This window comes from Dromaius novaehollandiae, chromosome 8, assembly GCF_036370855.1.
Source record: "Dromaius novaehollandiae isolate bDroNov1 chromosome 8, bDroNov1.hap1, whole genome shotgun sequence".
In the NCBI taxonomy this organism is placed as follows: domain Eukaryota; kingdom Metazoa; phylum Chordata; class Aves; order Casuariiformes; family Dromaiidae; genus Dromaius; species Dromaius novaehollandiae.
Genome location: NC_088105.1, coordinates 7174439 through 7199385, shown reverse-complemented (window position 1 = coordinate 7199385; position 24947 = coordinate 7174439). Strand labels below are relative to the sequence as shown.

General features: G+C 39.5%; 1 protein-coding gene across 5 annotated transcripts in view; it reads left to right on the top strand.

Moving 5' to 3' along the window:
* The window catches only part of PLA2G4A (phospholipase A2 group IVA), a 119844-nt gene extending 96303 nt beyond the window's left edge, over positions 1-23541 (top strand). For all 5 annotated transcript variants that reach the window (XM_064515547.1, XM_064515546.1, XM_064515545.1 and 2 more), the window contains 8 exons: positions 3258-3395; positions 3718-3810; positions 6266-6337; positions 8476-8718; positions 14301-14485; positions 18818-19013; positions 19237-19394; positions 20881-23541. In XM_064515547.1, the coding sequence (XP_064371617.1) occupies positions 3258-3395; positions 3718-3810; positions 6266-6337; positions 8476-8718; positions 14301-14485; positions 18818-19013; positions 19237-19394; positions 20881-21012 (1217 nt within the window). In that variant the 3' untranslated portion in view covers positions 21013-23541. The remainder of the gene's footprint in view (positions 1-3257; positions 3396-3717; positions 3811-6265; positions 6338-8475; positions 8719-14300; positions 14486-18817; positions 19014-19236; positions 19395-20880) is intronic.
* The last annotated feature ends 1406 nt before the right edge of the window (positions 23542-24947 follow it).

Below are 24947 nucleotides of genomic sequence, written 5' to 3'. Positions count from 1 at the left end.
GGTTTAATAAAATTCACAGTATTATGAATTGAACACAGGGATATTTTGAGTTTAAAAAAAGAGGAAGGGTATATTGAAGGGTATGTCAGGCAGGCGCATTATAAGGACAGTTGGTGGGTTTTAAAAGGTGACGGGGAAATGGAGACTCGTGTGTTGAGCGGCTTCTGGGGATCCGACAGTAGAGCCTCATAACAAACCTACTTGGGGTAATGAACACATAGATAGGTGGACACTTATTTGGCTGGTGCCATATGTGGGCACCGGTCTTGAAGGGTTATAGGATTTTGAAGAATTGTCGTAAAATGGACATATCATTCCTCATGGCTTGCCCTGGAATTGCACCTCTTCTTGACTTTTAAGATGCATCTTTCCCTGTCTGTATTACCACGTAACATGGAGAGGCAAACAGACTTTATTTTACGTCAACAACAGCCTTTCTTTTTTCCCTTTCATTCTTGTTTTTGGAGGAGTCTTTTTCCTAGTCCACTTCATAAGCTTTAAAATTTTCTGTTGCTTTAAAATGAACTCTGCCATGATAGCAGCCTTTTTAGGTTTCTGATGAAATGATTAACGGTAGCCAGTTTTTGTTCTTTATCTTTTACAAAAAAGATTTCCTAGCAATGAAAAGAATATTGCTTATCCAGCAAGTAGCTAAGTACCTTACAGGAGTCAAGAAGAAGAGAAACCTAGTATTTCTCTCCAACATCAGAAAGATGCTTAACATTAGTATGTCAAGCAGGTAAAGGGAAATGTTCTCAGGCAACCAGGATTATTCCTCGTTCGAAGAAGAGGGAAAGATGCACTTTTTTTTCCCATTTTTTGCACAGTGTGAAGTACTATTAGCATCATCAAAAGGGGAGTTTGCTTTTATTTGTGTCAGATTTTTATCCCATCTAGTAGCCACAATTGAGACTGGGATCCAGTTATACTGGATGCTGTACAAAGGGAGTTATATGTACATTTATGTTTATACATATATTTTTACATATATTTAGTTATATATGAAACTGAGAGGGGAAGCAGCAAGTAGTTTGCCCAAAGTTAAGAAGTCAGACACTGTATCTGGATTTTTTGAAAGGAATGTTTGTAAAAGTTGCTGTCAAAATTTGTTCATAATGGAAAATAAGGTTGTAAAGTAGATTAAATTTTTAATGGTAAATGTCTGCTTTCCTCCTTAGAAAACTTAAACCTTTTCATATGAAAATTCAAGTATTTTGCTTTTTTATGACCTTCTATTTTCTGAGGAATTTTCACGGGGTTCTTCATTTAGTGTTTTCCAAACGAGATGATCTTTAGTTAGTAGTGGTCTTCTCTGTATGTATTCAGTAAGATGAGAAGCTCCTGCAGGCTTGTCTAGTGTCTCCAGCCTTTTGCCTGAACCAATTAAGCCAATTGGTCTAATAGAAGATACTGTCTTTACTGATGGATCGTGATTTTCCTTTTTTTGAGACTACCATCTTTATCATCAAATGTGCTAGATCCTGATTGTTTCCATTGTTAGCTTTTTTCTGCCTTTTAGAACTGAACAACTGTTCTTGATATGAAATACATAGCAAGTTTTGAACAAAAATATTTATACTTTCTTACTTACTAGATTATAGATATGAGTGACATCTTTCATGTTGTTTCATGTTGAAATGCATTAATTATATCAGATAACATTCCTTCCTTCCAGGAGCGATGGTGCAAGATTTCGTGCAGCTGCTAATAGCTTTCATGCCCCAGGCTCTGCGTGTTTTCACTACCAATAGTATTTCTGACCCTGCTGATGCCAGCCGTACCCAAAACTTTAGCAATCATTTTAACTGAACATAATTACTGTGATTTATTTCAAGAAAGTGTTTGGGTTTTTTTTTTTTCTTAAGATAGCTTCTTTAATAAGAAGAAATTACCTGAAGATACTGATGTTAAAAAGGGGAGTGGAATTTAATGTTTGGCTTTGGTATTGCCATGTTTCTGTCCCCCTAACAGCCTCACTTACTGGCAGTACCACACCAGTCAAAATTAGGATTTTTGGCTTTTGCATTTGAAATCGAGTCTAGTAAACCTAAGGCAGCTGCAGAATTCATTTGGGAAGCAGGGCCGTAGGTGTGGATCTGTAGGACTCGGATCCCAGGCCCAGGTTTCCTCCACTCCAACAACTGTGAAGATTTGCAGTGGTCTGTTTAGAAGATAGGATGTTGTATTTGATTTAGATTAGATAAGCATTGCCCCACAAAGCGAAACTCAGTAGTCATGATCAAATTTTTCCTTTTCAGAATGAGTTGTTAACCTTATCGTTAACATTTTAACAGAAATGCTGAATATTTTGAGTGTTGATGGCAACTTATGACTCGTTGGAATTTTTCAAAGATGTTTCTTGTACCTTTCAATTTAAGAATTATTTCTGACTTACTTATAGAGTCAGTCAAATTGATCACTACTAAAAATGGGTGAAAAATTAAAAATGTTGGGTATTTTTTGTTTCTCATAGTTCACTTTTTGAAGTGAATCCTGTGATGTGAGCGACTCCAGTGGTCGCTCTTTAAAAGCATTTAAAAGCAGCTAAAATCCATTTTGAAAACAGGCATTCAATACAGAAAGTGCGTTTGAACATTTTACTCTATACTTTTTTTTGCGTTCTCTACCCAGTAAGATGGCACATCCTTTTAAAAATCTGTTAACATTGGTATTAATAAGGTTTTCAACTGCTTCTCAGCTTTGCCTTTTCACGTTGCATTTTAGTGGAAACTTTAGTTTGTGGTGGAATCAAAATGCCACTTCTGGAATTTTTCTACAGCTTTTGTGACGTTAAATACATTTTCTGCCTTCTGTGTCACTGTCCTCCACGTTTTTAGTAGGATCACAGTGAAAAGGAAAAGCCATGGCATTTAGACCCATGCTGGCACTTCATGTGACAAGGGATCACCCTGAAACATGAGATGAAAACCCCATGTCATTTTGGGTGTTTCTCTGCTTTTTTACTTCTCTTTTTACAATCTCATGTTTTTCCACGAAAGTCTGTTGTGATAAGAGAGAATGAGACTTCCTTCTCTGCTCTGACCTCAGACTTAATTTGAAATCAGAATTTTGCTTCTGCACAACCTAAGAGAGATTTCCATAAGCTTACTGGTTATTTAGCTTGCTATTTTGCTAAAATTTCTTTCCTTGGATAAAGGTTCCAATCAACTTAAGTATCTTTATTCTCTGTTCCTATTCACAGATCCCGTACAGATCAAGATTGCTAACTAAGCTTTTTTTAATTTCTTATTTTGCAGATTGGGTGGAATTCAGTCCCTATGAGATTGGTATGGCAAAATATGGCACTTTTATGTCACCTGATTTGTTTGGAAGTAAATTTTTTATGGGCACAGTAGTGAAAAAATATAGTGAAAATCCCTTGCATTTCTTAATGGGTGAGTATGTGAAAGAAAGGAATTATTAAAATTAATTTCGGTATTCTGCTGACAAGTGTTTTTAAATACAATCACAAAAACTGTGAAACGACAACTAGCGTTCTTTTTCTCAATTTGTTGAAAGACATCCATTTGAAAGATTTCAGACATGGATATTTCATGGTTTTTGGCAGCTGGCGCCTACATCTGAGTTTATGACTTAGCATGTTCCAAAATTCAGATTTTCGAAGGGGTATTCAGAATTCATGTTACTACTTAAATAGTGTAGTATATGTTTTTTCTTCTACCAGCCTCCATTCACTGTTTATTTGTTCCCTTTCAGGCGTCTGGGGCAGTGCATTTTCTATATTATTTAACAGAGTGCTTGGAGTCTCCAATTCTCAAAACAAAGGTCCCACCATGGAAGAAGAATTAGGTAATATTAGTAAATAATTGTACTACTCAGCAAAGCAATTGCTAGCAAGATTCAGTGAAGTCTCATTCTGTTCGTGGCAGGATGGCAGTCTGCTGGTAATTGTTTTAGGAGTGCATAATTCAGGTGACTAATTGCTGACATCCCTAGATGCTAGTGAAGTCAGGGAGAGAGAATCAGTAATTTCCTTTTCTTTCTTTCACTTTTGTTCCTGATTCTTGTAAGAGGAACCAAAAGTCATCTCCATATATCCACCAACTGTTTTCATAACAGAAAGATATGATTCCACCCCTCTTTTTCATGATCTTGTGGAGCTCAAAAGCTAACAAATACGTGATAGTTATTTGTATAATGTCTTGATACTGGATTGGATTAATTAGGGGATTAGTCAAGTAAAAACAAAGCTTTTCTTTTCTTGGTGGTTAGGTCTATTCCATTCTAACCACAAGTCATCTGTTGATATCTGATGACTCCTTGGCTTGTTACTTTAATGATTTCTGTTCCATTCCTAATGCACAAAGTCAAAAAAAACCTGTAAGGGGAGAGTCGTAGCCTGCTTGGGATAGACTTTGTTGTTCTTTATTTTAGAATGCATTTGATAATGAGACAGTTTTTTCATACTCAGAGGAAGGCTTTGCAGGGAAATAAAATTAAATCAGTAACTAAATTGTACGAGGTAGATAGCCATTTTTTTCCTAACAGTGTATAGAGAGAATGCACAGAGTTGATAAAAACAAAAAACCAAAACACGCTCAGCTCTCTCTTACTCATGATATATTGTTATGAGAATACATGTACTTATTTATGGATGAAAAGGAGACCTGAGCCTTAAGGTTCATATATCTGATATATTTCATGAGCGTTAATGCCTTCTAATAGGGAATATGTTTGATTAAATTTGTTAGTTAATAGAAATATCTACCTTACTGCTTTTTTAAGATGTTGAGAAACAGAATTTTATGCCCCATCCCTAGCTAAAGTCTCTATTCATCTCACATATAATTTAAAAAATATTCTCTAAAACAAGAGTTGATATGAAAATACTGATGAGACTTGAACCACAGTCTATTAGCATAGCTGTAAACTTCCCAATGAAATCTTGGTACCACCAGTCAATGGCAAAATACCAGTGGATGGCAGGAGAGTGATGGTTTCACACAACATATGTAAGCAATAAATAACTTGGCATGGAATTTCCTTTAAAGAGATGATTCGATGTCCAAAATTTGCATTTTTTTTGTTAGTTACCTTTTCGCTTACTATTTTTTTTTGACTTGTGTCCTTTGTCATTGCTCCAGAATTCATACATTTGTCCTTTGTGCGTGCTTGTCCATCGATAGTATTTGGATAGGGTTTGAGGACCCACAGAATATCAAAAAGTAAAAACGTTTAAGGAAAAATATGTGACAACAGGAGCTTTTCTGTTTTTGTGGAGATTTTTAGTGTTGTGTGTAAGCCTAAGAGGGCATGGCCTCCTTTTAGAAAAAAATCAGCAGTGCTGCTCATCTGCGTCTGGTATTCCTTACAGAGGTTAATAAAACTATGTATCTTTTGTGCTTGGTGTTATGGTGAATCTCTTCTAATCAGCTAAACATCGGTGATTATTTTGTTTGTAGTATCAGAAATACTTAGAGAAAATAATCTTGTTGGTCTGTAGTACGTTTTCACATGAATTCACCTCTATTACAAGCCTTACCTGAGAGTGGACTGCTCTGCTGTTTCAGTGCTCATTTTGACTTAGAAGTAAGTGCTCGAGATAGTAATGCACAGTTTCAGCCTGATTTTGTGGTTATTATGGAAGCACAGCTGTTAACCGTAATGAAATGCAAACTTTTTCCAGAAAAGCTCATTCATTTCTCTTTCTCTAACTTAATGGTGTGAAACATAAGTAGTCATCTTTCCTAACCGTGTAACTGCTTCGGCTTTTATTTTTCACATGTGTTCCAATAAAACTTTCATACCACTTTTATAATTATCTTTTTCCCGCTATTTTTAGGGGTACACGCTCATATACGTATGAATCAGGTTAAGTGTTACTCTTTTTTTTTTTTTTTATCCCAAAATTAGCACTGAATTAACAGATCTGTTGTCTTCCCAGTTCATTAGCAGTTATTCAGAGGTCAAAGGCTGTACATCTAAATTTTAATCAATGTGAATAAAATGTGTCAGCTGTGTGCTACAACAGTGGGTGATATGTGCTGCTTCAGGCTTACCTTTCGTGTTTTCAGCCCTTTGGTTACTCTGCTTAGTGCACAAACTTTGTGACAATTCCAGACTGAAGCTGGTATATTCTAAATATATATGTTCATGAACAGATCAAGTCTCCTCAGCTCACTATTCCTGTATGAAGACTGTGATAGTTTTATGCCTCAACTGTTTTGAAATTCTTAGCTTTATTCACATTTAACCCCAGCAGATCAAAGTCAGTTTTAATTTTATTTTTTATTTCTTTCAACAGAGAATATTAGGCTAAAGCACCTTGTGAGCAATGACAGCTCAGACAGTGAAGATGAATCACAGCATCCAAAAGGTAAGGAAATCCCCATATTTTATTTTGTAATTTACTTTTCTATTCTGCTTTCTCATTGTTTATTCAGGTTTGTGGATGTTGGTTATTAGCCAAATCCCGTATTTCTTAGTCTTATCAAAGGTCTCTTTTAGCTCTGCTGTCATTTATATCAATGGTTAAGACTTCATTGCCCTTTCATACATTCATCTTCAAACTTTCATACATTCATTCAAACATTCATCTTAAAGGATCCAGTGGCTCAGCAAAATAGAGAAATATTGAAGAAGAGACCTCAGAAGGGCCTTTGGCTTGACTTCACACCTGCTCCTCAAGCTGATGGTCAAACGATGCTCTGGTGCAGAATCGGTCTTGGCATCAGCCTGACAGGACTCCGCAGGGCTCTGCAATTTCATATACATGCAAAAATCACACTTGATGAGCCGCTTATCTCCAAGTCCATTGCCAGCAAGCTCCTGAGCTCGCAGCCATGTGTGAATTGTTATCAGCCCAGCAAACTAATACTAACCGTTATTTTCAAGGGTCCTTGACCAAATACGTACTTGAGAATGGTTTACTTTGTGTTTCCAGCACTCACAGATTATCTGCTAGCACCTGTACAATTGACAACTGATGCGGGAAATTCCTAGTGTTTGGCACAGCGTTTTAAAAAACGCCTAAGTCTAGTTGCCCAGAAGAGGCATAAGCATATGTGGAACATTTGTCCGTGGGAAGAAAAGATTGTGTTGAAAATCCTATTTAGGTACCTAAATCGCTTGGGGGTGCCTGATTTTAGTCAGTCTCTTTGCCTCATCCTAATGATGCTTTCTGTATGTGATACTTCTGGGGACAAGAGGGATTATTTCACCTGAAAAAAGTGATACTGCTTTTAACAACTAGAGCAAAGAAGGGAATGCAGCTTCTTGTAATTTTTAATCTTACAGGAAGAAAAGAAAATCCTGTGAGATCAGACAGTGAGCTGTGTAATTAGCTCAGCAGCCTGGTAACTTCTTCACTTCCTCTTATTTGTAAAACAATAGGGAAAGACTGCTATCACATTTTGTGTTTATTTGCCAATTTCCTGGTGGACCATAGGCACCAAGAAACACTAAATTTAAATCTGTGATTTGCAAGCACTTGCTAATCTTTCTCACTTTTACGGGATACGTATGTACAGATGATGTACCTCAAACGCTGTGGTGTTTGATGCTTTTCTCTCTCCCACCCACCCTCCTTAGGAGCACATCTCAGTGCTGGATTGTACTTTTTAGTTTCCTAAAACCAGATGTTTATTGTATCCTCTAAGTTTACTGAAAGGTTATTTTCAGATAGCTTAAAATTCCCATGTTACAGCTTTCTCATTTGTGCAGATATTGTAGAATTTAACATTTAATATCTATAACTTTATGTACACCCCCAGAACCCCTCTGACTGTGGAGAATACCTCTGTGTACTGGCACAATGAGGAATGTGACTGGCAGCAATAAGGAAACTTTAGACAGGTGAAGTGGTAATGACATTTTTTTGAGCACAAACCTCCTAAATGCAGCACTAGTATTGTGTCTCCATCTAAAAGAGTGGTATTTGCCAAGCACACGGTAAAGGTGTGTGCTAAGGAAAGGCCCATGAATATGTTTCTGTAGAGATTCAGAGGATTAACTTTGCCCACTTGAGGAAAAAGAGTTTCTATCAGTCAGCAAAGGATGGAGAAAGGTGTTAATACGCGTACACATGAATGCAAATCTACACGTTATGGATCCATACATAGTGTGGATCTGAGCATCCACGTGTCCTGTGGGCCCAGGAGGGTTTACATTTTGGCCGTTAGCACAGGCTAAAGCCACGTTTGTCTTTTGTTATCCAGACTAGCTAAATCCAGCTCAGGTCATCTAACGCAGTCCCATCTATTTTCCTGTATAGACACGTCCACATTACTGTATTGCAAATGAGAAGCTTTGCTGGCCTGTGAAGGCATAAGAGGGCATGTTATCTCCATTTCTCTTGAATTCTTGCGACAAAGCTCCTTCGTTCAATCCACTGCTTCTTGAAAGAAGGCTACAACTCAGTTCCTCTCATTTTAACAGGTCCTTGGCCCACAAGTCGTTGTTTTGTACTTCAGAAATTAACTGTCTCATCATTGGTTGCTTTCATTTTGTCTGCAGGCACTGAAAATCCTGAGGCAAATCAAGAATATCAAAACAACAGCCAGGAAAGCTGGGTGCAGCGAATGCTGATGGCTTTGGTGGGTGACAGTGCCCTCTTCAATACCAGGGAAGGGCGTGCTGGGAAGGTGCACAACTTCATGCTGGGACTGAACCTCAACAGCTGTTACCCGCTCTCCCCCCTGGCAGACCTTCTCACGCAGGAATCTGTGGAAGAAGATGAACTAGATGCAGCCGTTGCAGGTTAGTTTGAAGAAGGTCTGTGCATTGCGTATTCATTAATAAAACCAGAAACTGGGAGTTCCTCGGTTGATTACATTTATTCGAACTGTGATGCTTAGAAGTGCATATGCCTGAAGGAAGGCAGGAGAAGTTTTCTAGGGTAGTAGTCATCAATATTGATAAGCACTGCTCCAAATGATGGCCCGTGTTGTTCTTTTAGTTGTCTTAAGTCTTCTGGTGGAAATAAAACCACTGCTTTTCCTGCTACAGTGCTTTCCTGTTGCAGAAATGCTGTAGCTTATCTGCCATCTTTGTCTTCCTCTGAAAAACCTGTGGAGACCGCACACCTACTTCTTTACTTGTAGATCCTTGCTTGGCTGACACTATATTCTTCCCAGCGTGACCGATCTGTCAAATGCATCCACACTTCATGTTGGCATAAGCAGGATGCAGGAACACTGATGGCCAGCCTGAGTTTCAGAAAAATGTTAATTTGCAAGAGAGGTTCAATGTCTTTCCCCCCTTCCGTGAAGTATCTGGTGGCTGGAACAATAGCTGCAGCTGCATTTGTGACAGAAAAGTAGGAATCGCGTTCGATCGGTATTTTGAAGATTTCCTATAGACAATTGTAATTACATTTTGCTCAGTGAGAGCCTATGAATTTCTGAATATTCTTCTGGCGTTCGTGCATTTCTTTTTTCTTCAGCAGTAGGCAACAAAGCACTGAGTTAAGGATCTGACTCTCCCTATGGAAAAGGCACGTCACAGCGCAGATGCATCCTTGGTGAAGCCTCCACATGGAGTTCCTCTGATATAAACTGTAATGTTTGTGGGTGCTACCTTCAAGCTGAGGAACTACCAACCTCGGAAAGCGGTGTCCCTTGCATGTTCTTGTATAGCGGCACAGCACTGCCAGCCAGCCCTCGTAATAGTAATTGTCCCTTCAACCCTTACTTTCTATTCAGAGGAAGGAGATTGTCCTAGCGGGTCATTATGCAATAGTAAATACCAGATGTCGTTTAAAAGCTTAAGCAGCAGACGCTCTTTAATGTGTATTTGTTAATGTCACAAATCCCTCTGAGTGGTTGTATAGTAATTTCCATCTGTACTCCACTTTCTAAATATTTTCATCATCTCAGAGGTGTTTACAGCTGCGTAATCCTAATATTTACAGTGGTTGTAAAAGAGGCAGGAAAGCGGGTAGTAGCTTTATGGCTGGAAAAAATGACATTTGATGAGAATTTTGCATAATTAAGGTATGTGGATAATCTTCAGAATCTACTGTCAACTTCCTGGGTTTTAATTTGAGTTAGAATAAAATGCTGGTTTGACAGAATGAGCCGGCTTCTCTGAGACAATTAAGTTTGAGTGCCTGTCATCTGGAATTTTTCTGGCTAAAAATGTTGGGCAAAAGTTTGATCTAAGTGCAGTTTTTTAGTGTTTGCTGAAGCCCACACTCATAAACCTGAACTAACAACTCTAACAACTGTGAGTAGTCTCAATATTATGGTCAGGAGTGGTAAAAAAACCTGGAGTTGCAGTAGTTAATATAAAATGGAATTGTTAGTGTGACTAGTGTATTCACATTTTAATGCTATTAGTGGATTTTGGTAATACTGTGTAAGAGCCTGGGAGCGCAGAGGAGCAGATAGAAATTTAAGATATTGTATATTACCAAGGCACTGGATGTGTTTAAGCGTTGCATATTTATTCCTACCACTATTTACCTAGCAACTTGAGCACGGAGAGGAGAGGTCTGAATTGCTTCAGAACTTTCTTGCTTTTCATCGATAGACACCCCAAAGGAGACGATAAGGGATTCAGAAAAGTTGTAAAGCTTTACACGTCTGATTGTCTCAAAACTTTCATAGACTCGCTGAATGCTAGTCGTGAGCTGAAGTTACAGTCATTACTGAGGACTGAGTTTAGGATCTGCAGTAGATAAGGCAGAGATCCCAACTGCTTGATCTGAAAGTAAAATCCTTTAGGGAGAAATAGTAGGCAGTGAAACAGGTAGGACGAGGCAGTAGTTTAAAAGCACGATCACAGGTACCATATCCCCAGCGTACGCCCTCTCTCTCTCCCCAAAACACAATACGGATGAACTCAAAGACCTGTAGACGCTCCTGCAGGTCCTACATGGATTTCAGGGGAAGGACACTGCTCAACATCAGAATTACCCGATCTGCACAGAAGAGGGAGCAGATCCAAGCAGCTCTTCTCAGGCTTGTGAATGCAGCAGGGAGTAGTTGTTTTGACTGACATGAGTCAGGAAGGGTTGGCTGGCTAGTGAAGAAAGCCAAGTTGGGGACAAGGACCCAAGTTTTCTGAGTTTGCCATGGATATGCTGTCTGCCAAGGTTATTGAACACCTCGGTGGCAATGAGGGGAATTACTGCTGCTTAGTTCAGTGGAGCGGTGTTTGGCTCCCTCCAGATGTGGAGCAGAGAGTATACGTGCAAAACCTGTTTTTACAGTAAAAGTGTGAGCTCTTCAAGGACTTTAGTTCAGTGAAAACACCAGCCTAGCTGCTGTATTTGAACTGTATTTTCATTCTGCGGTCCTTTTTGTGTGTGCTCCCATAGTTTGGGAATTCTAGCTCCTCGGTACTCGCTCACTGATACTCCCGGCATATATGCTCAAAATAGCTGGGTTTGATTTGCCATAGATTCTGCTGTTATAGACCGTTTTCTTAATTGATCTCAAATAAGCTTTAAAACGTTTACACCCCCAAATGATTTCATCATTCACTCCGAGTTGTTGTGTTTCTGTGCCTTGACGTTACAACACACTAAAATCGCTTGAGAAAATGCCAAGTGAATAACAATAGGGAAAAAACCCCTCATAGTCTCTGCTTCCTTATTTCAGTATTTATGGAAAATCTGTTACAGAAGAGGCACGTCAGTAGCAAACGCCCTTTTCATCCCCATTACTTTCATTGAAGCTGTCGGCTGCGACGAGAATTGTTTGGAAATAAAAACGAGCATGTTTCAGAGGTCAAACTTTAATATCCTTTCGTATATCCGATTACGGCACATCACGCAGGCATGCTGTGCTGCTTCCATGAAGAGCTGCACTCACAGACATCTGTGCTGCTCCCAATTTATTGTTTCATGGGCCAAAAGCTTCTCTTAATGTGGATGCATCTTTCTTAAAGGCAGTCCACACGGGCTGAAAAATAGTGTCCCAGGCTCGCAAAATGGTAATACCCCTTTCGGGCTTCGCACTGTTTGATGAATAATGAAGACCTGACTTACCAGGGCTACTAGAGTGATTGCCCTCGATTCAGGTGTCGTAAAATACAAAGAAAAATAGTGCAGGTTTCTTCTGCAGTCCTTCAGGATGACTGCAACACAGGGCATCAAGGATACTGAATATATATCACCCCTCTCCCAGGGGCAGCTGCGCTCTTGCCTGCAGTCTGGCCCCTTGCTCCTGACCCTGTGTAAATCAGATCAGATTCAATGCTGAGTCTGCCTTAAAAGTCATGTCATTAAAATAAATATATAAACAGTGGATTCTTTTCCTTTGCTTTTTGAATTCTGACCCTGTAACATGCACATAAGTTACATCTGGGAACTTCTTCTCAGTTGGAAGATTTTACAGAGTTATAACAAAAAGATAGAAAAAAACCCGTAAGTTGAATTTTTCCAGTAATCACAGCAGACCACCACTTTAAAAAATTGCTCTTTGCTAATGATAAATTTATCGATAATATTGTGATACTTTATCTGTAAAGTATGTTAAAATTATTATGATAAAATTGGTGATCAAATCATGAAAGCTGTAAGCGTAGGAACCATCTTGTTCCCCCCTGCCTTGTTGATGTACTTTGGACAACATTTTTAAGATTTTTATAAGATATTTGTATAAGCAATAGTACTCCTACTCACAAACATTGCTCTAGCTGATAGAAGTCTTGTTTAAAACATTACTGATAACTTTGTTTCCCAAGTTGAAAGAGAAGCTAATGAACAGAGAAGATGCTAAAAAATCTGTAGTCGGTGTGTTTTTTAACAGTAATTTTTGAGTTATGAATCTGTTGATAGACCTTAATATGTATATTTTAATGTTTTTTTTTCTAATTTATGGTTATGAAATGCATCCGTTTCTAAAATAGGTATCTAAACAAGCTTGGCTCTTTAACAATAAACAGTGATTAGAAAGTGTTTTCTGCCTTAGAAATTGGGGCAAAAATTAGGAAAGTGGTGCACAGAGTTCTCGAGTAAATAATAATAATAATAACAAAAAAATAAAAGTCAGAATACTTTCTTTGAGATTTATTGCTGCTCAGAGCAATAAATTTTCCGCACACATCCTGAAACGAAGGAGGGAAGCTGTTCTTGGGAACTCAAGTTTGAATTAATTTTGATAGATTTTCTTTACGTTAAGATAGCTTTTTTTCAGATGACTTTGTGCCAATAGGTAGAGGTTAGGAAATTAAATAATACAAGAAATAACGTATACTGTTGTATTCAGCATTCCTTAGATTATACTGCCCTCTGCAGATATGAGCATTGCTTCTTAGTCAAAATTCAAAAGCATGCATTGGAAATATCTTCAAGACCTAGAGCAAGAAAAGATTGTCAGGAGACAAGTTTTATTCCTGCAGGGATCTTTGAGCAGCATGCCAAGATTTGGAGAGGTGCAGAGAGACATACGGAAATGGCTTGTTCTTTCCCAAACGGCCCCACGGGTCAGAGGTTGGAGTCAGAGGGGAAACATCATCTTCTCTGGCCATCACTTTGGGCAACAGAGATGGGAGACTATTTTATGCTATACTGTGATGCTAATGAGAGCTAAGTAGCTTAAATTTAATTCTGTCTAATTCTTAAATTTCAGATATGGATCTGGGTTACTGTTTGTTTTTATTCCCAGTATGATAAGAAATAATGAGGTCCTGAGATTCGGAATAGGTTGAAAAGCACCTGGTTTGTCTCGTTGGTCCTGTTTATAATACGCAGACATAGGCAATCACCGCTCGCTCAGAGCCTCATCAAGGCTTGCAGGCAAATCGCAGTTACCTGGGGGAAGAGCGGGTGGGAAGGACAGTGGGTTTGGGAGGGAACCTCCTCACAGCTTGCGTGTCGGCTCCCTCCGGCTGCCCTCCTCACTTCTTGCTCCTCCGACCCAGAGGCCCACCGTTCGCTACCACGGAGTACCCTCCTCACCCACACGGACGTATGCTTCTGCCTGACTCCCACCTGCCTATGAAAAGCGTCTCCTCCTCTTTCCTCCTCCTCTCCTCCAACATAAACACCCTCCTTTGCCGCTCGGGTTGTTGGGGAGGAAAGGGTAAAGTTGGGTAGGCTAGAGTCAAACCTGGGCATATGTGTCCGTTGGTCAAGGCACCTCTGCTTCTGCCCTGGGACAGCATGTTTGTGTAGGTGACCTACTGATGTCCCCCCGGCCCTGGCTTTTTTTCTTATTCTCCACTCGTTAAGACAAGAGTTAAGATTACACAAGAGTTTGCAGTATGCTTAGCTGGAGTGCTGTCCGTTTTTAATCTGTGAAATCTTAGGAAACACTTGAGGGTTTGGGCCCACCAAAATGGCAATTCTTAATTGGTGTGTCTTGTATATTTTTTTCATTTGTCCTGTGCAGATCCCGATGAATTTGAGAGGATATACGAGCCACTAGATGTGAAGAGCAAAAAGATTCACATAGTGGACAGCGGGCTTACGTTTAACCTGCCATACCCACTTATCTTGAGACCTCAAAGAGGGGTCGATCTTATCATCTCCTTTGATTTTTCAGCAAGGCCGAGTGATTCCAGTCCTCCTTTCAAAGTAAGTAAGATACCCCATTCCTTCTGTTCGTGTTAATAAACCTAAGATGATTCAGTTTTGTTATTCCAGGCAGATCAGTTGCAAATTTACTGGTTTCTAAAGGCTAACCTTAGTGGTATTGTATCTCCAGCTTTGGAGCAACTTCTTTCCACGTCAAGGCAGAATATTCCACCCTGTCTCAGTTCCTGTTTACATGACTCACATGAGACAACTGCCACAAAGAAGGCAAATGTAGTTTGGGTCTCAGTGAACCGCTGTTTGAAGTAATATCTGTCTTGTTTTTTATGGAAATCTTGCCTTCAACACTGAATTGCAGAATTTGATTTTATGACGATATTAAACAATTGAGTCATTTACTGTTACTATAAAATGCGTTAACGGAAAGAAACAATAAGACAGAAATGTGGTAGAAGAATACTTGTTCCCCCAAACACAGTGTGAGTAAGGGAACGCATTAGGTTGCTACTCACATTCCATCCAGTTCAATTCTATTTTTGATGTAAAAAATGAAAAATCTTTCTTTTTGTTACTTGTAACGTTATTTTTAAGATCTCCAGTGGGTCACATGCTGACATACGTCACTTACTGTGATCACATATCATAACAAAGCATAATAATGAAAAAGCATTTAAAAATTTCAGAAGTTTCTCATGTGCAATTCAAAAGTGATTTAGGAGTTTAATTCCCAGCACATGTGTAAATGATTTCTTCTCTGAAATTAAGATTTAGGATTTTCAGTAACCAAGGGGCTTATTGAAAGTCTACCTTGAATGTAGCTGAGATTTCAGTGTATGAAGGATTGATAAATATTTCAGTGAAGAAATGATTATGAGTTTCAAGAATATATTCCTCTTAAGAGACTTTTTATTATGGCAGTTTCATGAGTACCTGCTTGGGCTTTTTTACAAAATATCCTGCTGTACTTCAAGTATTTTTGTATTCCTTGCTGTTCTTATTTCCTGGCAAAGATTCTTAAAATCAAATAGATATCTGTAATAAGTTTACGCACTGGGGACTTAATTTAGCTGTCATTGAGGTCAGTAGAAAGCCTGAGAATCAGTCTGGATCAGTCTCCTTTAGAAACTGTCCACCAGAAATCAGTGTTTATTTTTATAATCAAAAATCTAACAATTCTCCCAGCTCTAAGAAGGAGGCATTTCCACATCTTGTGGATGATTTACTACATGTGTTATTATGCATTGAGCATCAAGTGCATATTTGGCACCAGGCATGAATCCTGGCCCTGTTAATTTTAAAACTAGCATATTAATAAGATTTCAGTCAACTTGCATACAATTAACGAAGATTTAAAAAAAAATCTAGCCGTATGCCTTAGATATTAATAGGCTATCTGGAAGAAATGACAACAGCGATGATGATGATGATGAGTAGGTAAAGGAAGTCTGTGAAATGGATTAAATGGCATCGTTTGAAAGTCGTCAGATGTTCTGTTTAAACCTTCTCTCAGGAAGCCCAGCTGGGAAGCTGGGATGGCAGGTAAGAGCTACAGCGGATGAAAGCCTGCAGGTGTGACCCCCACTGTGGCACAGCCACTCTTCTACACAATACTGAATTTCCAAGGATTTTCAGCCCCTTTTAGTCTGGAACAGATAGAAGCAGACCGTAGCATAAATGAAAATCAGACGGTTTGCATGTGGGTATATATAGGAACAGGAAGTTTATAGCTTTGGCTCAGGAAAATGATAGAAGTGTGTGCTAATTTTCCTGCCCTGTGTCATCCCTACATCATGACAGAGTGAGGAGGGCCCAAATCCTGGTTTTGTAGTTACGTAGTTTTGTAACTACGTGAAAGGGTTGATACGTAGTTGACATTAAAAGAATTCTCCGAATTCCTTCCTGTGAGTGTTAGCAGCAGGAAGGAAGGACTGGGACAGCTGGGATGTGAAGCAGCAGGTCCAGTGCTCTAGCTCTTACAGCCGTGTGATGTAAACACGTGGCTTTCTGTCATCTTGTAGAAATGTGTCCAGTATTGCTAAATACATAACATTTTGGAAGTGAAACTGCCAAATATGTAACGTTTTGGAAGTGATACTTAACTGTTCAATCACATCTCCCTAGAATAAACCCAGTACTGGTTTGGGTGGGATGCCTAAGTCCATCCAGGCCAGAAGAAAGTAAATACAACAAAATACAGCTTAAATGACATGGTTATTTTCTGTGCCGGGTGTGGAAGGCACAGCTGTCGAGCTGTTCAGCCCGTGCAGTCCGCACCCCCAGGTGAGAAGGAGGTTAATGCTGGGTGGTTATGGCAGCCGACGCAAGACCAGCAGCACTTACAAAACTGTGGTGGGGTACTTGGAGGCAACATTTACTGGACAAGCAAGTGAGTTTAAAGAATAATTTTGGAGTAGACCAAGGAAGCATAGCTGTTGGAGAAGCCGTCTGGCCTTCTCTGCGGCTTTGCTGTCGAATTTCGGTTAGAACAGTCGAATAAAGAACATTTTTTCCTTCCTTTTACTATGAAGGGACAAAAATCCAAAACAACGTAAGAAACAGTGGTAGTGAAATGAGCTCTACGTGACTACTGTCCAAGGCAAAGAAAAACAGGCTTCAATAAAATACAAAGGAGTAACTCCTGTAATCCCTGCGGTTATTTTGGGGGCTATCAGTAAGAGTAACGTACTGAGAAGAATCAGCCAGTGCTGCTCCAGTCCTTAAGTTTTCCTTAACTGGTTGAATCCCACAGTCTGTTCATTCCTTCAAGTTTCTGTTCATTCCTTCAAGGCTCTGTATTGATGTCTCGGCTACTGTTTGCCTGTACGTTGAGCTTTTTTATCTCCATCGGTTGCAGTTTTCTGTGCCGTTTTGAGGAGCGTACTGTAAAATGGAGAACTTGATTAGAAATAGCAAGGTGGTGTACTGAAGGGGTTTTTTATATAAACTCTTATTTTAAAAAGGTGGAATCGCTCTCGGAAGGAAAAACGGTGAGAAAACTAAATGGTGCCTTAGCTAAATGGTTTCTTTGGTTCATCATTTCTGAATGACAAATATGCGTGTTACAGCAAGGGTGACGTACCTCCAAGGGATGCGCAGCCGTAGCCCGCCGGCAGCGGCTACGTGCCTGTGGCCACCGCTCTGCCGAAGGGACACGAGCCAGTTTGGTTTGCTGCCTGGGCAATCGCCTTGGTTCTGCTAACCTTAAAAAGAGGATATGTCCGTTTGAGAGTGGTCTGTGTCTATTGTAGGGCTGTAAAATGGTTTTGTTACTCCAGCACATAGGGAAATCAGCCAGCTGAAGTCAATGACTCCACTCTTGTTTTATCATTTTACACCCACTGTCTTTTTATCTCTTGTGTATCCAAAACAGTTGCCCAAAGAAGGGTCCTGTTTCCTTCAAAAGCGAGATTAAATAACGGTGACCTTCCCCCGGCTCCCTCTCACACGCCCTCATTGAACACTTTGAGTCACTATTTACAAATTATTTTGTTTACTGAGTTGTCATGAGGGCAGGGAGGGAGGAGAAGGCTGGTTTCCAGGCTTGCATCTTTGCTTAGCATGCTTTCAGCTGCTGTTCCGCACGGTGATGTGACTCCGAACATAACAACGTTGCATCGGTGTTTATCAACTCTCCGTGGTTTCCATAGCGCTGCTCCTCAGTTTGCAAGTAAAATTGCGGGTGGTTTTTTTTCTAGCTGTCAGCTCTGTAAATTCACCCCAAGATTTACGTGACAGGCCAACTCTTTCCTTCCTGTGAATCATCCCAGGTGGGGAAGATTGGGCAGGCTGAATTAGGTGCTCATTTCTACCTGTAAAGCTCCAGCTATCAAAAGTACTTTCCGTGACAGTTATGGAGCTCTACACAATCATGCTGGATTTGCAAGGGCATAACTGATTATATCAGCTTATGTGCTGATGCCATCTGAGGGCTTCTCAAAGCCTCTCCCCGGTATGGAGTCTAAGGGCATAAACTGTGTTTCTGAGTATGCCCTTTTGTCACTAAAGTCAACTCAGAGTTATTAAAGAAAATAAAAGATTTATTTTTAAGATGTGAATTTCATTATAAGGGTATGCGATGTTGCAGACTTCGAGGCTCCCATCCATAAAGGCTTACCTAACTCCTGTTAGCCGCAAAGAATACACATGCCGTTATGGATCTGGGATGGAAAACCTACCATTTAAAATAAAAAATGATGGGTGTTTTGCCATCTTGTATACAAAGATGGACTTGGTCAGTCTTTTTGTGGTAAAGAAGCCTGACTTAATAAAAATGCTCCTATTATTGATAACTTCTTCGTTCCGTGACTGTCCAGGTAAAATCCCACTTTGCAGTGGACGTTCTTAATCATCTTAAACTTTTTTTTATCTTTCCAGGAAATTTTGCTTGCTGAAAAATGGGCCAAAATGAACAAGCTTCCTTTCCCCAAAATAGATCCAAATGTGTTTGATCGAGAGGGCTTGAAGGAGTGCTATGTTTTTAAACCGAAGGATACCTCTTCAGAGAAAGACTGCCCAACTATAATCCATTTTGTTCTGGCAAACATCAACTTTCGGAAGTACAAAGCTCCAGGTGAGCTAACAGTTTCCGACACTAAATCTAGTTGTTCCTTTGAAGCTTTGTATCAACATATCAGTGATTATATACTGGAAGTGTTTTGTCTCTGACATAACTCTTAAGTCTGTCTGTAGTAGTCATGGATTTCAAAAGGTCCATTAAAAAATGAGATAGTCCTCAGTCTTAAAATTTAGATTTTCAGAATGCTAAATACCTTCTGTTTTTGTTCTGTATGCAGGTGTCCCAAGAGAAACACAGGAAGAGAAGGATTTTGCAGACTTTGATATTTTTGATGATCCTAATTCACCGTTCTCTACCTTCAACTTCCAGTATCCCAATGAGGCTTTCAAGAGGCTTCATGATCTAATGGAGTTCAACACCCTCAATAACATCGATGTATGTATGCCGGTGCAGAATGGGCTTAAAGTGTCCAGATTGTTAAAGGCGAGAAGTAGGTGATGTGAATAAAGCCGTAAATCTGCCATGCTGAAGGTCCAGAGATTTACTTTAGTGTTTTCCGTATTGATTTGTTGTGACATATTAAGTGCTTTCTGCATATAGAGCTGAGGCTGGATCAAAGGCCATTACAGTCAGTGAAAAAAATCTGCTTTATTTTAATGAGGGTTGGAATATTCTCCAAGAAAGTTCTTCATGAGCTTGTGCAGAGGTGCGGTGCTTATGGGTACCTGCGCAAACTGTTGTACGGTCCACTTATGTCCTTCCAGCCTGGGAAGGGAAGGAGAAGGGAAGGTGTTAGCTGCATGGATAATACAGCAACTGGAGTTACCTGAAGGAAAACTGCAGGGAGATGGATGAGTTGCAGTGAGAATTAGGGGAGACAATTTTGCCTTTTCTTTTGATCTCTGTTTTTGAAGTGTTGAAATATCAGTGCTATGGGATATCGTATATGATCCTCTGTCAATTATACGCATCCAGGTAAATATGCTCCTGAAAAGGCCAGAGCTACTTTCTAGTGGATAAAAAAGTCTAAAAATATTTCTGGGGCTAAGCCTGACTTAATATTGTGGTCATCTTCTGCCAAATGGAAGAACTAGTAGAGTGCAGTTAAACCTGTGTGGGCTTTTTGTGTTTGACCCTGTGCTTGTTAGGATCCATTCTAATTCATTTTCTTATCTAATTTGGTTATTATGTTGTTTTTTGTCATTTTAACATCATAAGTCCTGCAATATAGCTGAGCAAAGGTGACTGGGCAGGACATAGGACATGAAATCCAGGGTGCATTTTATATTCATGTATGATTTCCTAACAGGAAACAAAGGATAATGGAACTTTTTTGTAATGATCTCTGGAAAAATCTATCAATTAACTCAGCCAGTAATGACTAATTATATTATTTAAGTGATACTGTTAAACAGGACCTTGATCTGATCCCATTTCCCCAGCAGCAGTGGAGTGACTTTCCATATTCACAGGTGTAACTGTGGATGCATCATCCCAGACACAGATTTTCCTTTAATGTAGTGAGTAAAATTTGTGACTTTGGGACCAAGCAAGCAAAACTGAAGATTTAAACTTTCTGAAGATATTGATGATTCATATATCCTTTAAGTCTGTATTTTCACATGGATTCGACTGACCCTTCAGAATCGCATTGGGACTCCGCTTAGATGGTGTATATTCCTGTGTGACTTCTTTGATGCCAGGGTTTTCCTGCCATCTGCCAACACGGAAATCAGTATTTTATACAGTCAAGCAAATGGTATTCAAAGTAATACTCAGCAATCGCTTTGGTCCATGATGGAGCACTGGGGAAATCAGCAGCCACAGGTGTTGAGATCTGACAGGATCTTTTCTACCAATTAAGAAACCCTAAAAATGTTAGTCCTTGCCCTGAATGACACGCTCTTCCCCTGTTTTCCAGGTGATCAAGCAAGCTATGATGGAAAGCATTGAATACAGGAAGGAGAATCCGTCTCGCTGCTCAGTGTCTCTAAGCAGTGTCGAAGCAAGGAGATTCTTTAATAAAAACAACCTCAACAACAACCATACGTAGAGGATGTGCTGTAGGTCCCGCTCCTTGAAGAGGCTGGCTCTACCTTTATAACTGGAGTTGAAAAGACATTATAAAGAGCATTGCTGCTCTTGAAAAGGGCTGTGCAAAACTCCTGAAAACCGTTTCTTGCGCATTTTCAAGTTTCAATATTATTTTATACTACTTACTTTTAACCTAAAAATTGAAAACATTTCAGTGTGCGGGTCATTCCCTTTTAAAAACTATGGAATTAGGTTCTTGGCTATAGAGTCATTTGGTTCACGTTGGGGGGGGTATTTGCTGTTTGTTTTTACAAAATTGTAAATACTGGTTTCTCCAGTGGGGCAGTTTTCTTATTTTTATTTGATGTAAATTGAGTGCATCTTCAAATGCGCGATGAGATTTGAAACACAGTAGAATAAAACTTTAATAATAGAGACCATATAGATGTATACCTGGGCTTGGGCTCAGATCCCACTCCACTTTGTATAAGTGAGAAAACTTACTTTGACTTTGGCTGAAAAGTCAGTAATTGATAACTATTGCTGGGCAATAGCTGCTCCTTAATATATTAAGTCACTTAGCTGCTAACCAGCACTGTTAAGGTTGATTTCTTATGCTGGAAGGAATTTTGATCACTAATAACCATTGGCTATATTGGCCTTACCAAAACTCCATAATCAAGCTGTGTTTCAAATTTTGCCTTTCTTGCATGAATGGTAGAGCAGTGTCTCTTAAAACACATACACACACACACACATTTTTGATAACAAATGAGTAAAGAAATGGAGTTTATACATCTTTGATAATATTATGAGTAGGATCCTCTGCTGGTTAACAACATTAGCAGAGCTTTGGTGAGTGATGCCAACAGGGATCTGCTTTTGAATTTTTGAATTTCAAATATTTTCACAGAAATTGAAGTCCACTTTACTAATTTTTAATAATATATATATCCACTCAGTAAAAAATCCAATCTCTTATATTTTTTTCCTCATTTTTCACAAAACTAAATTGCTTGAGTTTTTTGAGCTGGTAGTACCTATGTGTTAAATAAGTGTTAGTTCACGTATTTCTGGCCAAATTGCTTTAAAATAGGTTAAGAATCATTTAGAGTTTGATTATGATGAAAAACATTACATTTCTGCAGAGGGACAGTGGCAATGTTTACTAGGGATAGAAAAACATTCCTAGGTAAGAATGTGAAGTAGCTCATGTGCTAAGGGCTATATTTAAAATATATTTTTACTACTTTGACTAATGAAAGATCATGCATAGACATGGATTATTTTAGTACCATCCGAAAAGTGCTGAAAATCTTCCTGGTAGATAACTGTGCAAACACACAGAAAAATGGGGTTGTGCCTCCAAAACCTCTCCAGTCTGTTTGGAAAGAACGTAAGCATCAAGGGTGTAACGGAGAAAAAGGAAGGAAAGAGCCAAAGCTGCTGAAGGCGTCCCCGCGCCAACCGCGACCGGGTGCAAGACTTGGGAGTTTGCAAATGTTGAGTGTTTGGCTGGCTTGTTTCTTTCTTTCTTTTATTTTTATTTTTAACAAATGCAGGGGATTAGTTCTCATCCAAATCCTCACAATTGGTAGTGTGCTGCTTTTTTTGGCGGCGTTTGAAGGGGGAGATGGCAATGGCTGAATAACTCTGAGAGTTAATGCAAAGGTATTTGCCAAGGTGAGAGGGTGAAAACGTCCCCGGGTGCCGTGTGTGTTGCTTGTCCAGCACTGCCCATCGGCTGGAGAAGAAAAGCACTGGAAAAAAAGGATTATTTGCAGGGTCACGGTCACAAACCGTGAGGGTTTCTCTGCAAGAGCTTTAAGTGAAATTTGGGTCTCAAGATTTCTGTTGCCATTACTAGGGTTCAGCTTTCAGCCTCGTTTTTTCGATAGGGCTGTCAGGCTCCCAGCAAGCGCAGAGATCACGGTCACAGCGAATACCATGCCGCTGGGTAAAGACGTTTTGACACATATCTGATTTTTTGTTTGATAATTTTGTAACAAAAGATTTTTTACAATAACTACTCATTTGTCAAAGCGTTTATTGTTAATTCAGTGGCTGTACCTTTTCTTGTGCATTACTGAGCTATTTTCAGTTGCTAAAATCTGTAAGCACATGGGAAGGGGAGCAATTATAACGCATTTCTTTCAATAGTCACTGCACCATCCCTCCTTAAATCTACTTTTAATGTTATGTGATTAATAACATTTTCCATATTGATTAATAGGTTTTACCTCTGATTGAGTTAGAGCATGTTTAAAATCAAGAGAGAAAATAAAATTAACTTATCTTAGTGCTGCATAATTTAAACATTTTCAATAATTGTTTGAATACAGGAAGAAACTGGTACCATTCTTATATTGTAATATTTTCTTTTCAATACATTATTTTTTTCCTGTTGGTTAACATGATAATATTTGTATTTTATATTTTACAATACCTACCTTCTCTGTCTTATGGAAGTGTTTTGTCATGCTTTATATGGTTTATATTATCACAGTGTTATCAAACAATAAAAAATAAAAGTTAACTATGTTTGGCATCCGTTGTTTTCAGATGGTTTATTTTGATTGCTTAAATGATACTCTCACTTTTATTATGAAAAGGTGTGAGACCGATACCCTCTATGTCGAAACTGGTGGGACAGCTGTCAAGCAGGAAATTCAAAATTTTGCTGGTTAGTCTTTCTTTATAGTTTAAATGTTAAAAATGCAACTTTTTGGAGCAGTTCAGTGGAGGGAGGAATACCCCATTTTGGTTTCTGACATTTTATTTTGGTATGACCATTCTGCAAGTCATGTTGTGCTGTTAAGAGCTACTAGAGCGAAATGTGAAAGGGGTTTGGGAGCTGGGTCCTTGCTGTCTTTAATCTTGTATTTCTTAAAAAGCAGGTGAAACAGAGAAGTCCCTCGAAACCTGAAAACCCAATTCCATGAAATTCAGCTCAAAACAGACGTCGGCCTGTGTTTGCTGTACGACAGGAACAGTTTCTCGTCTGCAGGTACTGCAGAATGCAAGGGTGTCCTTCTGGCAGAAAACCCCTAATTTCATTTCATGACTAAGGCCAAGTCAGCTGTGAGCAAGGGGTCTACGAGTAAAACGTTAGAGGGACCAAAACCTCCCATTGTAAGGCGTGCGGAGGGGCATAACAAGCATTTTAACGTGCCAAAGCGCCACGTTCCCCTGAGCCAGCGCTGCCGGGACCTTGCCCCTGCCGTGCCTACCAGCCTGGGGCTCGTCAGGCGGCAGCAGAAGGCCTGTGCACTGGGGCGCAAGTCCTGCTTCCCCTGCAAAGAGCCCGGTTTGGCTCTCCTGACTCTCTGAAATGACATCTGAAATGTCTCGGACTCCCAGGAAGCTCATTGGTAAGTTCATAATCGTAATTTCACTGCAGACTCGAACGTAAATAGAAAATCCATCTTGGTGTGATGAGAAAGTTGGAAATTGAAACGTGTTTCGACTCAGCTGTAGAGCTGTAGACTAGAAGTCTTAGTCACACAGTGTATTAAAAATTATGCCCAAGGGGAATAATAACAAAAAAACCCGCCTACTTCTCACAACTGATGTGAAACCAAGAATGTATACATTTTTGTATGGGTTTTTTATTATTCTTTTTCTCTCCTTCCTACTCTTAACCCTGGTTCATCTCTTTTATTGCCGTGATAGTCTTCCAACCAAATGTACGTGTACTAACAAGAAGGTAGAAGGTGGGTTTAGCAAATGAGTTATTTCACATTTCAGGTGTTATTTTAGGCAGTACCTGCAGGATTTGGAAATGCCGTAACGCTAGCAGCAGGCTGCAAAGAGCTCAGCCTCCCAGGTCGAGCACAGCTACTTTAAAGCAAATTTGGAGTGTGTGTCTGTCCCAATGCAGGGAAGACTGGCCACGAACCCCTGGCATCCAATTCGGAGATTATTTTGTCTTTTCTGGAGGAGCTGAAGGCAGTC